This window comes from Octopus bimaculoides, chromosome 2 (assembly GCF_001194135.2).
Source record: "Octopus bimaculoides isolate UCB-OBI-ISO-001 chromosome 2, ASM119413v2, whole genome shotgun sequence".
Lineage (NCBI taxonomy): Eukaryota > Metazoa > Mollusca > Cephalopoda > Octopoda > Octopodidae > Octopus > Octopus bimaculoides.
The window spans coordinates 3,865,214-3,883,563 of NC_068982.1; the positions used below are offsets into that span (position 1 = coordinate 3,865,214).

The following is an 18,350-nucleotide window of genomic DNA, read 5'->3' on the forward strand; positions in this document are numbered from 1 at the left end:
TAATTTATGTTCCTAACACTAGCTGAATGAGAACTAAGTTATTTTACTAAATTCTTTGTTATATTTAAAGTAATTGAAAGAAACACAGAGCATCTCAACAGAAATGTGGTAACGAAAAGGTGAAATCTATTGGATGGGATGTGATGAAAGAACAGTTCCGACTAGTAACGAAAGTGATGACACTGATGACAACGGCTAAATGAAATGTATAAGAAAAAGTAATATAAAGTTCCTTTACCCAAAAACATAGGCAGATCAAGTTTGTCTTCATGATCAGCTTTTTTTTTCAACACAACCAAATATATTGCAGTAAAGACTGCACTGGCAATGGTCCATACAGCACTTGCAGGAATCCCATTCTTAATTTTTGTATCCGATAAACTAACAAAAACTACACCACACATACTGCAAAAGACAAAAAGAATAAATAAAAAAAAGAATGAAAATATAAAAGGAAAGATAGCAAGCATAAAATAAATGATACTACAAACTTCAAGGTTCAATACCATGATATGAAACTTTGGGCAAGTTTCCTCAACATTAGCCTCAGGTTGACTAATACCTTGTTAGTAGATTAAGATACAAGTTAAAATCCAACTGAGGTCGACTTTGCCTTTCATCCTTTCAGGGTCAATAAATTGAGTACCAGTTGCGTACTGGGGTCGATCTAATCGACTAGTCCCCTCCCGCAAAATTTCAGGCCTTGTCTCTTTAGTAAAAAGGATATTAAGATACAAGGTGAGTTTGTGACCATGCAAGCAAGACTAAGTAATATTGACCCATTGAAAAGGTATTGTGTTATGTGGTGAAATGTATTCTTGGAACTTGATAGTCTGGGAGAGGCTGAAAACGTTGAGTCTATCCCTTGAATGAAAGCAGGAAAAATATGCAGTGATATACATCTGGAAAATCCTGGAAGGACTCATACCAAACTTCGGCATTGAAAGTTACACAAACAGCAGAATGGAGTTCCACTTCAAAGTTAAAGCACAACAACAAATGGTTTTGTGGTGGTTTCAAATGTTGGCCCAAGATCAGCAAATTTCAGGGGAAGGGGTAAGTCAATTACACTGACCCCAGTTATCAACAGGTACTTTTTTTTTCTTTTATTAACCTTGAAAATATGAAAGCAAAGTCCACCTTGGCAGCATTTGAACTCAGACAATAAAAAGCTGGAGGAAATGCCATTAAACACGTCAACAACTCTGTCAGCTTCGCCATCTTACTCTCTTGATTCTATAACAATGCCTTACTGTATCAGTTTGATGGGATTTGTTGCCCATTTCATTGTCAGGTTTCAAAACAGAAACAACCACGACTTTGGTTCATACATTTGCTTCTTATCAATTCAATCAGAACTTAATATTGTGAAAACTGAAAGGCAGGCCTTGTGTCTAGAGTAGAAAAGAAAAAAAAAAAAGAATATTTAATTCTTTACAAAGTGGCGAGCTGGCAGAATCGTTAGCTGGCAGAATCGTTAGCATGCCAGGGGAAATGCTTAGCGATATTTTGTCTGTCTTTACATTCTGAATTCAAATTCCGCTGAGGTCAACTTTGCCTTTCATCCTTTTGGGGTCGATAAATTAAGTACCAGCTGCATACTGGGGCTGATCTAATCGACTGGCCCCACTCCCCAGAAATTTCGAGCTTTGTGCTTAGAGTAGAAAAGAATAAAGGTGAAAATTGAGTTCATAAGACTTACCCAAATGTTACTGCAGTCAATTTGGACAAAGAAAACCTATCGGCACTATTACTAGGGAAAATAGTTGAACCTATGAGGGTGAAGAGACAAGTTGCAGAAGACATAACATTGACAATGTTCGTCTCATTCTCGTAGAGCCCTTTCTGGTAGCAGAAGTTTCCAACAAAATACTGAAAATACACCAAGTCAAGAAAATAGACAAATAAAAAGGAACCAATAAAATGCAACATCAAAGAGCTACCACCTTCCTTCCTCCCTGCCTTCTTTATCCCCCTGGGGAGGCCAAATGTCTCCTCTATATTAAGACAACTATTCCCGTCCCCCTCTTATATTCTAACCTCTTGCCTGGAACACAGCCACTTACCTTGGTTCCATTCCCTCTCTCAACTTTGGTCTTTGTCTTGCAAGTTACTCGGCAACCTCACTGATGCTGGTGCCACATAAAGAGTAGCTGTGCCAGTGCCACCCTAAAAAGCATCCAGTCCACTCTGTAAAGTGGTTGGAGTCAGGGAGAGCATTCAGTCACAGAAACCATACCAAAACAGACAACTGGAGCCTGGTGCAGCCCTCCAGCTGGCCAGTTCCTGACAAACCATCCAACCCATACCAGCATGGGCAATGGACGCTAAATGATGATGATGACATGCAATAGCACTAACAACGGTTATACATTGATCATAAATACTAATCTATTTTGAAGACAGACAAGTGTTTGAGGATCTAATTTCTTTATGAAAAATTATCTAATATAGGCGTAGGAGTGGCTGTGTGGTAAGTAGCTTGCTTACCAACCACATGGTTCCGGGTTCAATCCCACTGCGTGGCATCTTGGGCAAGTGTCTTCTACTATCGCCTCGGGCCAACCAAAGCCTTGTGAGTGGATTTGGTAGATGGAAACTGAAAGAAGCCCGTCGTATATATGTATATATATAGGTATATAAATATGTGTTTGTCCCCCCATCATCACTTGACAACCGATGCTGGTGTTTACATCCCCATAACTTAGCAGTTCGGCAAAAAGAGACCGATAGAATAAGTACTAGGCTTACAAAGAATAAGTCCTGGAGTCGATTTGCTCGACTAAAGGCGGTGCTCTAGCATGGCCACAGTCTAATGACTGAAAGAAGTCAAGAATACAGAAAATATACTTTGACTTAAGCAAAAGTACAATCAATATGATGAACCTGATGACTTTCATCATCATCATCATCATCGTTTAACGTCCGCTTTCCATGCTGGCATGGGTTGGACGGTTTGACTGAGGAATGGCAAGCCAGAAGGCTACACCAGACTCTAATCTGATCTAGCAAGGTTTCTACAGCTGGATGCCCTTCCTAATGCCAACCACTCCAAGAGTGTAGTGGGTGCTTTTTATGTGCCACCGGCACAGGAGCCAGTGAGGTGGGCCTGGCATCGATCACGTTTGGATGGTGTTTTTTACGTGCCACCAGCACGGGACTCTTGATCCATGTCAGGAGAAGTAAACATTCAATGATATTTGGAATCAAAGACAGACAAGGACAACTCAATGTACCCACACAAGAAAGAAGAGTCACTTTGAAATTTGGTGATGTACCAAAGTCTCAGCTGATTAAAATGGAAAATAGCCAATGTGGCAGGACAGGAATAAACTCATCTTTCTTTCCCACTTCATTATTTTGTTCTTTATATCATTTTGTAAATTTGCAGGGGGGATCTTTTTCATACAAAAATTTCTCAATGTACCCCCAAAAGCTAAAACTAATTATCTTAACAATTATTAACATAAAGGGTAACTCTTTAAGTCAGTGGTTCTCAACAGTTTTAATATCAGGGTCAGATCCAAAATGGGTAATTTCTTTTTTTTTTTTTTTTAGGGGGGGAGGCACACCAAAATAAGTAAAATACAAATCAGTTAAAAGAAAAATGTATCTTTATAGCAGAAAGACTGTGAAGGGCCACTGGGAGGATGCTTGAGGGCTGCAGTTGAGAACTACTTCTTTAAAGACCATGAAATTAGCAAAAAACTGTCCAATAAAGTTAAAAGAACAAACATTTCCTTACCAAGATGCAATATATTATGGCAACCTTTGCCAATTGTTTAAGGCTAAGTTTGCTTAGAGCTCGTAATTTAGCCTCTTCGGCTCGTATAGAGGCATTGTATGATAATCGGGCTATGACCGACTCTTCTGCATAGATATCTGAAAGGAAGAGAGAAAAGGAAGGAATCAGGGCCATAGGAATTCAAGTGGGGACAAAGACATGCAAGAATATCATTATTGTTGCACAGTTCTTAAAGCATTTCCTGTTCATTAAGGATGAATAACATCAAGATATTAGCTGGCACTCCGTCGGTTATGACGATGAGATTTCCAGAGGTTCCAATCAATGGAACAACCTGCACGTGAAATTAACGTGCAAGTGGCTGAGCACTCCACAGACATGTGTACTCTTAACGTAGTTCTCGGGTGACGCAGAGTGTGACAAGGCTGACCCCCTTTGAATTACTGGTACAACTCATTTTTGCCAGCTGAGTGAACTGGAGCAACGTGAAGTAAAGTGTCTTGCTCAAGGACACAACACACCACCAGGAATTGAACTCACGACCTTATGTTTGCACTGACAACAATCACACTCGAATGGTGCTTTTTATATGCCACTGGCACAGGAGCCAATCAGCGACCCTGGCAACAATCACGCTCAGATGATGCTTTTAATGTTCCAGCCTTCATCAGGTGTCTTGAGGAAATTTCAAACCTGGGTTCTCATTCCTAAGATATTTTTTGATATTATTTTTTTAAAATTATTATCATTAAGGTCACTGCCTGAAATTGAACTCGGAATCTTGGGGTTAGTAGTCCGCGCTCTTAACCACTATGCCATGGGCATATGGCGTAGTGGTTAAGAGCACGGGCTACTAACCCCAAGATTCCAAGTTCGATTACACGCAGTGACCTGGATAATAACAATAATAATAATAATAATAACATCGAAAAATACTTCAAATGTAAATAATGTAAATAATGGACATAATTCTTCCTCTCTTAAATATAGAACTGCATAGAAAAATTAATAGAAATTTTATCAGGCCACTAAATAAAGTTAAATGAGATAAGGATGAAGATTTGTCACAATAAGGTGGTGAGAAGAAAGAAAGTAACCTACCAGAAAGTTGACGAATTTCTAAAAGATTATTAAACCGCACTATTGTTGTGTTCTCCCGGTCTGCTGAGAAAAGAGAGAGAGAGAGAAATAATGGTCTCAAATTTTGGCACAAGAACAGCAATTTCAGGGACATGCTCAACTGGTTCAGGTCAAACAACTGACAAGCAAATCTGTGGTATTGAGCAGAATATTTGCTGTAGACCATCTTATTATTATTATTATTATTATATGTGAAAACCAACTCTGGAACCCGGTGCAGCCCTCCAGCTTTGCCAGCTCCTGTCAAACCATGCAACCCATGTCAGCATGGAAAACAAATGTTAAATGATGATGATGATGATGATGATGATGGACTGGCATTTGTGTTAACTCTTTACATTCTGAGTTCAAAACCTGCCAAAATAAAATATCAATCGACAAACTGCTCCCCTCAAGATTTTCTGGCTTGGTGCCTTAATTTGGAAACTTACTTATTGCTGGTCAACCTTACTTTCAAGTCACTCTTTATAATACTGCATTGCACCATGGACAATTGTATGGAATAATATTTTTATGAATTTATTTGCAAATCACAGTCGTGGCAGATACCAGTGTTACACAAATGGCACCCATGCAGATGGCACATAAAGGCACCTATTACACTCTCAGAGTGCTTGGCATTAGGAAGGGCATCCAGCCATAGAAAACCATGCCAAATCAGACTGAAGTCTGTATTACCTTACCTCATGTATATTTTTTAAGACAGTAGGACATAACAGGAGGGAGATTTGGTGGCTATTCCAAGCAGATCAAGCGACCACATTAGGGCTCCTCCCTCACTGGCTTGTACAACTAATGTCATTGAGGCAGTTGACTTGCAGAGGATAGGGGGGGGGGAATCAGGAGAGTATCAAAACATTCGGCGACAGTTATCTCCCTTCACATTCTTAGTTCAAAGCCAATCTGGCAGCATTTATACTACACATTCTTTCTCGGTCACTGAATTAGCAATGCAAGAAATCATTATTGCAGCAGATGTAGTTGTGTTATGAAGTTCTCAGTGAACAGACGTCAATGGTGCTAAGATTTTTGATTATCAGAAAGAGATACTCTACACTGGTTTCAAATTTTGGCACAAGGCCAGCAATTTCAGGGGGGAGAGGTAAGTGAATCACATCACCAGTGCATAACTGGTACTCACTTTATCTACTCCGAAAGGATGAAAGGCAAAGTCGGTCCCAAGAGTAATTGAGCTCAGAATGTAAAACAGACGAAATGCTCCGAAGCATTTCGCATGATGTGCTAATGATTCTGCCAGCTCACCACCTCAGGAGATACTTTATAGTGTTACTGAAATTCTTAACCCAAAAAAATTCCCTCCACCCATCACCAGAAGGGGTAGATTTGGGGATTTGAATGAAGAAATTACTTTTACGCTAAAAATTTCTTTTTTAATTATTGACACAGTTTTTGCTAAATTCATTTTCCTTAAGAGATGTTAATGTAATTGATAGGAAGCTATTAATGTTATGCAATACATTGCACACTGCATACAAAATTACTTCAGTGGGATGTTTAGAAACAGTTCTAGAGAAAAGCAAGCACCAGAAAATCAAAGAAAAGTTTCATTGAAAAATCAGCATTATTGTTAAATCATCATCATCATCATTTAACATCCGTTGTCCATGCTGGCATGGGTTGGACAGTTTGACTGGGCTGGCACACTGGAAGGCTGCACCAGGATCCAGTCAGATTTGGCATGGTTTCTACGGCTAGATGCCCTTCCTAATGCCAACCACTCCAAGAATGTAATGGGTGCTTTTACATGCCATCTGCGCGACGCCGGCATCTGGCATGACTGCGATTTTGCTCAGTTTCTTGGGTCTTCTTCTCAAGCACGACACAATGCTAAAGTTCTTGGCCACTGCCTCCGTGAGGCCCAACACTCGAAAGGATCTTGGCCACTTTGCCTCCATGTTGTTAGAAATAATAATTATTATTGTTATTTCAAATCCCTCTCCTATCAATAAAGTATGGGGTTTTATTCAGTTGGCCATACACCCTCTGCATCATAAAAATTTGCAGCTTTCTATCTAAGAAACTGTGTCCTTCAACCAAACGACCAGCAGCCATCACACAGGGCCAACAGAGACCCTATATGCAGTTGCTCAAACTGCTGGAAATAGCAACCAAACACCCCACCCCTAACACAATGATTTTCAAATAGTGCATTAACCCATGAGTATTTAAACTGGTCATATCAGGCCCAAATATTCCACCTGTTTTAGGTTCAAACTAGCCAGGTCTGGTCTTTTGTACCTAACCTACAATGCCATTCTAAAAATACACAATCACATCATCATAATGTTGAAGCTACAAGATAATGCATGATTAATTCAAAACAATTATCATCTTGGTAGGTGGCATTCCCATTATGTGTGTGTGTGTGGGTGTGGGTGGTGCGTGTGTGTGTGTGGTAAGAAGCTTGCTTCCCAACCACATGGTTCCGGGTTCAGTCCCAAAGTGTGGCACCTTGGGTAAGTGTCTTCTACTATAGCCTCGGGTCAACCAAAACCTTGTGAATGGATTTGATAGACAGAAACTGAAAGGAGCCTGTCGTATGTGTGTGTTTGTGTGTCTGCGTTTTTTGTCTCCACACCCTCGCTTGACAACAGATGTTGGTGTGTTTACATCCCTGTAACTTAGTGTTTCGGCAAAAGAGACCAATAGAACAAGTACTAGGCTTACAAAAGAGTAAGTCCTGGGGTCGATTTGTTCGACTAAAGCCAGTGCTCCAGCATGGCCGCAGTCAAATGACTGAAACAAGTAAACGAATAAAAGAATATATATATATATATATATATATTAACTCTACATCTTAATCATCATCATCATCATCATCATCGTTTAACGTCCGCTTTCCATGCTAGCATGGGTTGGACGATTTGACTGAGGACTGGTGAAACCGGATGGCAACACCAGGCTCCAGTCTGATTTGGCAGAGTTTCTACAGCTGGATGCCCTTCCTAACGCCAACCACTCAGAGAGTGTAGTGGGTGCTTTTACGTGTCACCCGCACAAATCATAGACCTTCCTTTGGTTTGTGACAGGCTGTCCATGTTTGTGCCTTCCTCATCTTCCAGCTTCTGCACTGCTCACCCAACCACCTAAGTACTCGAGGCCTTCAGCAACATTCAATTTAGAACTGCTCAAAGCAAACAGTTCAGCTTCACTGGATTGGTAGCATTAGTCTTCCACCCAGACTAATGCAACCGCAGCCTGGGTGGAAGCCACTTTATGATTGCAGACACTGGCCTGGAATGTACGCAAGGCCTTGAGGCAGTGATGCTGGACCGAGAAGTGGGGGGGGGGGGCTATGTTGCCATGGTCTGGGTTGGAACCCGGCCCTAATCTTTTATTCGTTTACTTGCTTCAGTCATTGGATTGCAGCCATGCGTGTGTGTATCTTGGTGTCTGTGCTTGTCCTTCACCACCACTTGACAACTGGTGTTGGTTTATTTATGTTCCCATAAATTAGCGGTTCAGCAAAATGTAACTAATAGAAAAAAAACAATGGGGTCAATTCATTCGACTAAACCATTGAAGGCAGTACTCCAGTATGGCCACAGTCCAATGAATGAAACATGTAAAAGCTAAATCGATTAAACCACCACAACATAGTAAAATGAAAAAAAAATATTAAAAAAAAGTAGAAAAAGAAAATCTTACCAGATAAATCATCCGATTCTGTGGAATTGCATTTATCGTCTGACTTGAGTGGCACGAAAACTGAATCGCCCTGGATGAGAAAATAAAAATAAGAGTAACTTAAGTTTTACAATAAATTGATTAAGGTAAGAAGAGTGTTGTAATTTACTTGAAGCATTGTAGGACAGAAGTAGAATAGTAAATGAAATGAGAAATGAGGAAAGCTTCTAATAATGCAGAATGTTTTTTTTTTTTAAAACCTTTATATTTTGGGTTATCCAAAATGGCAGGGACCTATGTAAATATACATTTCTTTGACTGTATTCTACTAGAGATAGGCCTTTGCGTCTGATATACAAAGGTTTTTTTTTTATACTTTCTGCATTATTGGCAGCAAACTTATCTTACCATTCAGCCATGCCTGCAGCAATGTGCACCGTGCATGCACAAAAATGTACATATCTATGCAGGCAGGCGTGAAAATGTCAGTGAAAGGCGAGAAGAGGAAACTGGAGAAGATAGAAGGTACAAAAGGCAAGTGTGTGAATCATCCTCCTCATCATCATCGTTTAACGTCCGCTTTCCATGCTGGCATGGGTTGGATGAGGGCTGGTAAGCGGGAAGGCTGCACCAGGCTCCAATTTGAACTGGCAAGGTTTCTACAGCTGGATGCCCTTCCTAATGCCAAAATATAGAATGTTTTGGGGAGGACAAGACAAGAAAGTGGGGAGGATAGAGAAGAGGAGAAAGAGAATGAATAACTGAATCTTTTATTATTTGCAGGATATTGAAAAAGGCTCACCAATAGCTTGTCCACTTCAATGGGGTGTTCTTCAACAGGTTCAAATCTAGGAAGAGTCTGAAATAAATAATTGTTAATGATAACGATAATGATTTCTGAAATTAGTAAAAGGCTAATGAGCTTTTGAAAAGAACATAAATAATTAAATCGAGCTCAGTATTTCACTGGTACCATTTTTATCAGATGCTAGAGGAATGAATGGTGAAGTTGACAATGATGGCATATCCTCATAACTATAAAGGTGGGGGGAGGGGGCACGGAGATGCTAGAAACCATTTTGCATGGCATTGATGATTCTTCCAACGTAAGGATGAGAAATAGCTGATTTCTGTGGGATTTGAACTCAGAATATAGCGAGAGCACACGAATGAACTGAAAGAAAAGTTAGGTATAAGAGAGAAAAAGAGGCAGCGTGCAAAAGAAAAGATTGTACTGGCACGTGTGACGCCTACGGAGAATGTCAGTCATATACTAGGTGTCAAGTGGAAGAGGGAATTCTGGGAAGATATGGAATAAAAGACTGTTTTCTTAAGAACTAAAGAGGATGATAACAAAGGAAGACCGTGACACTGTGACATGCCAAGTTGAAGAAGACGCATCCGACTCCTGGGAATATGGTAACACAGATATCAAAATGGTGATGGAGAGAGGTTAGGAAGTATTATGTTTACATTTGGGTCTCGCCCTCCCGCCATATATAGGTCCCCATCTACTGCCAGTCCACTCTCTTCATGTTCTGCCCCCATCCATCACATCCTTATGGCACCACTTGCTTCACAAAGGACGGCACTGGATCTTCTGTCTGTATTCAATACCCTTACCATCATGCACCCCCCTCTCTCTCTCTTTCCCCTATAACTCATTGATATCCTCTCTCTTTCTCTCTCTCTCCCTCACATCATGCAACTCTTTTGCTATGCATCATTCCCTTTCCTTCTCTTACAATCAATCTCTCCATAGTTGTGGTTTTCAACTGTTTTAATATCTGGGCCAGATCCAAAACATGGATTTTTTTTTTAAGGGGCCCATTTAAGGGCACCCTTCAATCATTGGGCAATAAACTGTGCTTGCAAAGACCTGTTGAGTCAAGTGAAGTTCTTGCCGTGGCCGATGACAGTACTGCCTGACTGGCACCTCTGCCAGTGGCATGTAAAAAGCACCATTCGAGCGTGATCATTGCCAGTGCCGCCAGACTGGCCCCCATGCCGGTGGCACGTAAAAAGCACCATCCAAGTGTGACCGATGCCAGTACTGCTTGACTGGCCCTCATGCACCAGGCTCCAGTCCAATCTGGCAATGTTTCTACAGCTGGATGCCCTTCCTAATGCCAACCACTCCGAGAATGTAGCGGGTGCTTTTTACATGCCACCAGCATGAGGGCCAGTCAAGCGGTACTGGCATCGGTCAAGATGTGGACCCTGACCCCTTCAACCAGCATAATGAACAAAAAAAAAAAGGTTATGTTTCTATGCCTTCTACTCTTTTGTTTCAGTCATTTGACTACGGCCATGCTGGACTTATTCTTTGTAAGCCTAGTACTTTATTCTATTGGTCTCTTTTGCCGAACTGCTGAAGTTATGGGGATGTAGACACACCAACAACAGTTGTCAAGCGGGGAGGGGGAACACAGACATACACATACACACACACACATATATATATATATATATATATATATACACACACACACACACATACAACAGGCTTCTTTCAGTTTCCATCTACCAAATCCACTCAGAAGGCTTTGGTCGGCCCAAGGCTATAGTAGAAAACACTTGCCCAAGGTTCCACACAGTGGGACTGAACCTGGAACCATGTGGTTGGTAAGCAAGCTACTTAGCACGCAGCCACTCCGGCACCTATTATTATTAAAAAATAATCATGATTTGCAAACAAAGCAGGATCAGCTGGCAAGACAGAGAGCTGCACCAAGTTCCAACTTTGTTTTGGCCTGGTTCCTACAGCTGGATGCCCTTCGTAACACCAACCACTTTACAGAGTGCTCCACTGGGTGACTTCTATGTGGCACTGGCACAGGTACCTTTTACATAAGCAATTCCAGTACATTAGTGAAGAAATATCTAAAGTCAAACTTGCAAACAGCTATATTTATCTAGGGTCTTTTAAAGAAAATTTAAGACCAGTGTTTAAGTCTGTCAGCTGCCAAAAACATCAGATACAGAAATTAATTTGAAATGTGATGACTAATTTCTTGCAAACATCACATTTTGCTGAAGAATCTAAAAACTGTTCTACGGGCATATGGCATAGTGGTTAAGAGCGTGGGCTACTAACCCCAAGATTCCGAGTTCGATTCCAGGCAGTGACCTGAATAATAATAAGATTGAAAAATACCCTAGAAATGAGAACCCAGGTTCGAAATATCCCCAAGACACCTGATAAAGGCTGGGTGGTATATCAGCCGAAACGTGTTAACAACAAACAAGATGAGGATAAATATCCGTCAAATGTAAATAATGTAAATCTAAAAGCTGTTGCCGACAAAAGGATTTGAACACAGCACTGTAAGGAAATGAAATATTTGCTAACTACACAATGATTTCGTTGCATTCAGGAGTATGTTGCCCTTGCCTGTCATCTGTTTACATCAAACTAGACAGACACAAGAACAGTTAAAGAGATTAGCGAAAGACACAGTTGTGATGATGTGATAGGAACTGCTGACTGTCCAGCCTACAACTAGCAAGCTGCTGTTTTGGTTGGCTGCTGTAGAATAGCCACATAACAGTAAATCAGAGGGAGAAAAGAAAAACAAAAAAAAAAACAACAGTCACAACTATATAAAGAGACTTTTTTTATGTAGCAGAATTATTTCCTTTTCCAGTGTAATTATTGATTTTTTTTTTTTCTCAGTAACACCATTCTGTGTTATGTCATTCATTTGAGAGACACTTCTCACATTCATTATTATAGCAATGAACAGCTAGAATCTTTAAAAAGGAATATCCCAACAAAATAACAGTCCAATGAATGGATCCTAAAAGAGAGGAAAGAATATCACCATTCTGATTTTCTTTATCAGTAACAGATTCAATTAATTTTTTGGTTTTTTTTTTTCTATCGTGAGTTTGACTTGCTAGAAATAGAAGTCAAATCTTCTAACCACACTTTACCATTTAAAAATAAGACAAGTCATTCGATAAATCAGTCTTACATAAGCCTAAAAAAAATTCACTGATTTGGACTGGCGCTCTGTCGGTTCTGATGACAAGGGTTCTAGTTGGTGCGATCAAGAGAACAGCCTGCTCATGAAATTAATATGCAACTGGCTGAGCACTCCACAGACATGTAGTTCTCAGGGAGTATCAGTAGGACACAAAATGTGACAAGGTTGGCCCCTTTTGAATTACAGGTACAACTCATTTCTGCTAGCTTAATGGACTGGAGCAATGTGAAATAAAGTATCTTGCTCAAGGACACAACGTGCTGCCGGGAATTAAACTCACGACGTTACAATTGTAAGCAAACACCTTAACCACTAAGCTACTAACATTCCCCCCTTTCACATTTCTTTTATGGTAAACCAATTCCCTTTCAGTCCCCCCACCCCTGTTGCTTATGTCATTCGTATTCAAGGTTATTACGGAAAGATTATCATGTCCACTTCTTTTGCGATAACAATCCTTTTTCTTCTTTCCATCTGCTTCTTTCTGACCATCTTTAAAGAGCTGATTCACTCTGGAATCAAAACGGATTCACAGAAGGAAACCCAGACAATTCTTTGACTTTAAAATAATCCCAATATGTCAGAATAAGTCAGCTTTTCTTGGGAGATGTTTCCTAATTAACCGTTTTACATACAGCTTTGAACAGTAGGACATGTCATGGCATACTAATTGTTTTAAAGGAAAGAAATTATTCTAAAATATAAATCAAGAGTGAACGGACACAAAACAAAACAGCAGATTATGGTATTAGAGTCATTGGAGATTAATGCTTATCCACATGCCCAAGTTACGTTAAATGTGGTCTTTTATTTGCTAAACAATATCCAGCAACCTTAGCTGGAACTGGAAGCAGGAAAATAAAGAAAAACAAAAATGAAATACAAAACAATATTAATGAATTATTGTTCATACTAATAAGAAGCAACCATTCTTTGCTTTTATGAGTTGTCAGATGCTACAGGTAGCATTTGAATTGGAGTTACATCCTTGAGAACAATTCTTGCTGGATTTTCATTTAACCCAAGTTAGGCCGCATAGAGTTCTGCCTTTCTCATTAGAATTGTGAGTGACAGACGTCAATCATTGTGTTTCTAAAAAAGCAGTTTAGGAAAGAAAGAAAGAAAGAAAGAAAGAAGACCAATTAAATATCCAAAGTGGAACACTTATTGTACATACTTTGCTAGTCCTGCTGCATTGTTGTCTCCAGGGCTTCAAAACCAGGAAACCCAACAGGTATACCATAAACATTGCAGACTTTGCATATGCTATGAAAAATGGCTTGATGTAATGCTCTTGTTTAAAGATATACTGCAAAAGAAAAAGAAGAAATAGACAAGGATGAATTCATTATACCATAACATATTGGGTGATTTCTGATTGCTGTTTACGAGTAAGCTATCAGCCCCAAAGAAACCTGATGGTTCTCTTTGAGCCGATAAACTGGAAGCAATTCAACAATCCGACATCAGGATGCTTTTAAGCTGCAACTAATTAATGGGAGAAGTTGGAGAGTTTACAACAACACTTTGAAACAAAGAAAGAAAATATAAGCAATAATTTCATTATCATCAGTTAACGTCCATTTTCTATGCTGGCATGGGTTGGACAGTTTGACAAGAGCTGGCAAGATAGAGAGCTGCACCAGGCTCCAACTGTCCGTTTTGGCAAGGTTCCTAACATCCACCACTTTACAGAGTATACTGGGTGCCTTTTACATGGCACCAGCACAGGTGCTTTTTACATGATTTGAAAAACCTTAGGGCTAGCATCAAATTCTAGCACTCTTTGATGTGCAAGTACAATGTAGTGCCAAGTAAAGTAAGAAAACTTCTGGCCTCTCCACCCTGGGTTAGGATAAGATATTGTAATACGGAAGTTTAATGGAATAAAGTTCTTCATTGTCATCCAACAGAAACAAAGGACTAACTGGAATGTCATTGCAGTCAGACACTAGTAGAAAATTAGACTGTAAGATCTCAGTAAAGACACAAAAGTGGGGAGCAGATCAAACTCCGTCAATCACAAAATACTAAAGAGAAAATATGCATCATTATTAACCCTTTAGCATTTAAACTGGCCATATCAGGCCCAAATATTCTACCAGTTTTAGGTTCAAATTGACAAGATCCAGCCTCTCTCACCTACCCTACAATGTCATTTTAGAAATATACAATTACATCGAAATCTCAGTTTCCGACTACCAAATCCACTCACAAGGCTTTGGTCAGCCTGAGGCTGTAGTAGAAGTCACTTGCCCAAGGTGCCATGCAGTGGGACTGAACCTGGAACCATGTGGTTGGGAAGCAAGCTTCTTATTTCTTTACTGCCTACAAGGGGCTACACACAGAGAGGACAAACAAGGACAGACAAACGGATTAAGTCGATTATATCGATCCCAGTGCGTAACTGGTACTTAATTTATCGACTAAGGAAGGATGAAAGGCAAAGTCGGCCTCGGCGGAATTTGAACTCAGAACGTAGCGGCAGATGAAATACTGCTAAGCATTTCGCCCGGCGTGCTACCGTTTCTGCCAGCTCGCTGCCACACAACCACACCTGCACCTACTAAAAACATAAAATATATCTTAGCAGAATATAATCTGCAAGAACAAATAATTTCCCATTACTCAGGATGAGAAGAACTACAATGAACTAAAAGAACACAGATTGAGGGGGGGGGGGGGTCATGTATGAAGCACTGGTGGTAAAAAGCACCCAGTCCACTCTGCAAAGTGGTTGGCATTAGGAAGGTTGTCCAGCTGTAGAAACCATGCCAAAACAGACAATTGGATCCTGGTGCAGTCTTCTGGTTTGCCAGCTCCTGTCCAACTTCTGCCAGCATGGAAAACAGATGTTAAATGATAATGATGATGAAACTCACCTTCACCCCACAAAAATACTTTATGGCAATTGAAATTATAAAGATTATACTCTCAGTTTCCTTTACATGGAACTTGAAAAGCAAGTAAAAGAAAATTGACAAAAAACCCCCAATCTTGAACATAAAACTTAAACATGCAACACTTTGTGAAGTTTAACAGGTTTAACAAGAAAGTGAAAGTGTGGGATTACCTGAGTGAATTCTGATGAGGCCACCCATAAGATATTGACAACCAAAAGCACTACCACACCTAGGATTAACCTCTGCGGCTTTGACAATCCACTTAGCCTTAACATGGCAGGCTTGAACGGCGCATGCTGGACTGCGTAATCTACAAAAGAAAAAAGGAAAGAACCTTAAAAGTTATTTTACCAATCAAAGATTTCGTTTCAAAGCACAAAACCAATCAAGTCCTCTCCTGGGGGCAGGGCAAAGACTATGATAAAGAGGTTGGATTAACAGAAACAAAAAGTTCAAATAAAATATCACAGGGGAGTGGGAATTTAAATAGCATTGAAGTAGATTTTGCTTTCCATCCTCTTCTTAAGTACCAATCAAGCACTGGATCAACAGAAGAAAGCAATTACCTTTTATTTTTTACTTGTTTTAGTCATTTGACTGTGGCTATACTGGGGCACCACCTTGAAGAATCTTTAGTCAATAGAATTGGCCCTGATATTTATTCTATCAGTCACTTTTGCCAAACCACTAATGGGGATGTAAACGCACCAATACCAGTTGTCAAGGGGTGGTGGGGAACACACACACACACACACACACACATCTGTGCGTAAACAGACAAAAATGAAAGAAAAAAATTAAAAGAGAACAATATTCTGAAAACAAAAGTGTGTAGTATTTAATTCCATATATATTTATATAAATGTATAGGAGTGTACCCGAGTGAAATTGTTTTAAAGTAAATACTGTTTATGATGAAAATTCGCACAGTGACTTCAGAGCAAAACCTCTCACTACAGTTTGCCAAGATTTCATGTCTGACTGCTACTCCCTCCCACTCAGCTTTAGTTTCCTTCTACCAACGTGACTAATAGGACATACATTTTATAAGACACACACACACACACACACACATACATATATACATACAAGTGAGACCGTAACCATGGCCTATGCCAGTGCAGCATAACCAGCCTTTTTAAGAGTACCTTTCAATCATTGAGCAATAAACTGCGCTTGTAAAGACCTGTTAAGTTAAGTGAAGTTGTTGTGACCGATGACAGTATCGCCTGATTGGCACCCATGCCAGTGGCACATAAAAAGCAGCATTCGTGCGTGGTTGATGCCAGTGCCACCTGACTGGCTCCCGTGGCAGTGGCACGTAAAAAACACCATTCAAGCATGGTCGATGCCAGTACTGCCTGACTGGCCCTCATGCCAGTGGCATGTAAAAAGCACCCACTATACTCTCGGAGTGGTTGGCATTAGGAAGGGCATCCAGCTGTAGAAACTTTGCCAGATCAGACTGGAGCCTGGTGCAGCCTTCTGGCTTGCCAGCCCTCAGTCAAACTGTCCAACCCATGCCAGCATGGAAAGCAGACATTAAATGATGATGATTATATATATATATATATATATATATATATATAAGACACTGGCTTAGTTGTGTGGTTAAGAAGTTCAGTTTGTAACCACATAGTGTACTGGTTTAATTCCAAAGTGCAGTTTCCTGCTGTAGATCTAGGTTACCAGTATTCACTCAAAATATTGCAAACTCAAAACTACAACAGAAGACATTTGCTGAGGGTGCCAGGCAATAGAATTGAACCAGGACCATTTGGTTATATAGTAAACTTTGTAACCATTTTAAAATGTTGTCAAGCCCTGGTTAGTACCAAGCAACTAAAAAGCAGCTGTTCACCAACACTAAGAAGATCAAAAACGTATGTGGGAGGGAAAACAATGTTCCTTGTAGCCTGCCACTTCTTGGAATATTATTTTGTCTATCAAATACAAACAACTGGTTTTTCAATAGCTAAAAGACTACACAGCATGAATACAAATTCCTATTTATTCTCTCTCCTTCTTGGAATTACTTTCCAATATGCTTTATTCAAGAAGAAACAAACAAAATTTAACAATCGTTGCCAAAGAGATAATGTGAACTTTAAGCAGATTACTACCATTTTACCACTTGCTTGTAATACAGAACACTGAGATAATGTTTATACAACGAAAAAAAAAAGAAAACTTGACACATTTAATTAGTCAGCTATGAAAAAATTGTGGCATTACCACTTTTATGAATAAAATGCAATATGAAAAATGTTCGTATATGGGTGTGTATGGTCAGACAGACAGACAAATAGTAAGAGAGAGAGAGAGAGAGAAAAGAGAGTGTGTATGAGTGTCTGTGTGTCTTATCTTTAATTTTTTATTTATTTCAGTCATTAGACTATGGCCAAGTTGGGGGCAGACGGTGCAAAAAATAAATAGTTGCATACACAGGTGTAGGAGTGGCTGTGTGGTAAGTAGCTTGTTTACCAACCACATGGTTCTGGGTTCAGTCCCACTGCGTGGCACCTTGGGCAAGTGTCTTCTACTATAGCCTCGGGCCAATCAAAGCCTTGTGAGTGGATTTGGTAGACAGAAACTGAAAGAAGACCGTCATATATATATATATGTATATGGCAGTGAAACATGGCAGTGAAACATGGGCTGTAACTGCTGAGGACATACGTAAGCTCGCAAGGAATGAAGCCAGTATGCTCCGTTGGATGTGTAATGTCAATGTGAATACCCGTCAGAGTGTAAGTATCTTGAGAGAAAAGCTGAACATTAGAAGCATCAGTTGTGGCGTGCAAGAGAGACGATTGCGCTGGTATGGACATGTGGTGAGAATGGAGGAGGATAGCTGCGTGAAAAAGTGCCACACCCTAACAGTTGAGGGAACCCGTGGAAGAGGTAGGCCCAGGAAGACCTGGG

At 40.1% G+C, this 18,350-nt stretch overlaps 1 protein-coding gene across 5 annotated transcripts in view; it reads right to left on the reverse strand.

The window, feature by feature from the left end:
• The window catches only part of LOC106884241 (solute carrier family 35 member F5), a 109,595-nt gene that overhangs the window by 17,378 nt on the left and 73,867 nt on the right, over positions 1-18,350 (reverse strand). For 4 of the 5 annotated variants that reach the window (XM_014935509.2, XM_014935511.2, XM_014935506.2 and 1 more), the window contains 8 exons: positions 15,596-15,735; positions 13,700-13,831; positions 9,336-9,392; positions 8,555-8,624; positions 4,847-4,909; positions 3,746-3,882; positions 1,703-1,872; positions 239-405 (listed from right to left, as the gene is read on the reverse strand). In XM_014935509.2, coding sequence (XP_014790995.1) covers positions 239-405; positions 1,703-1,872; positions 3,746-3,882; positions 4,847-4,909; positions 8,555-8,624; positions 9,336-9,392; positions 13,700-13,831; positions 15,596-15,700 — 901 coding nt within the window. In that variant the 5' untranslated portion in view covers positions 15,701-15,735. The remainder of the gene's footprint in view (positions 1-238; positions 406-1,702; positions 1,873-3,745; positions 3,883-4,846; positions 4,910-8,554; positions 8,625-9,335; positions 9,393-13,699; positions 13,832-15,595; positions 15,736-18,350) is intronic. The other variant, XM_014935508.2, reaches the window with a different exon arrangement.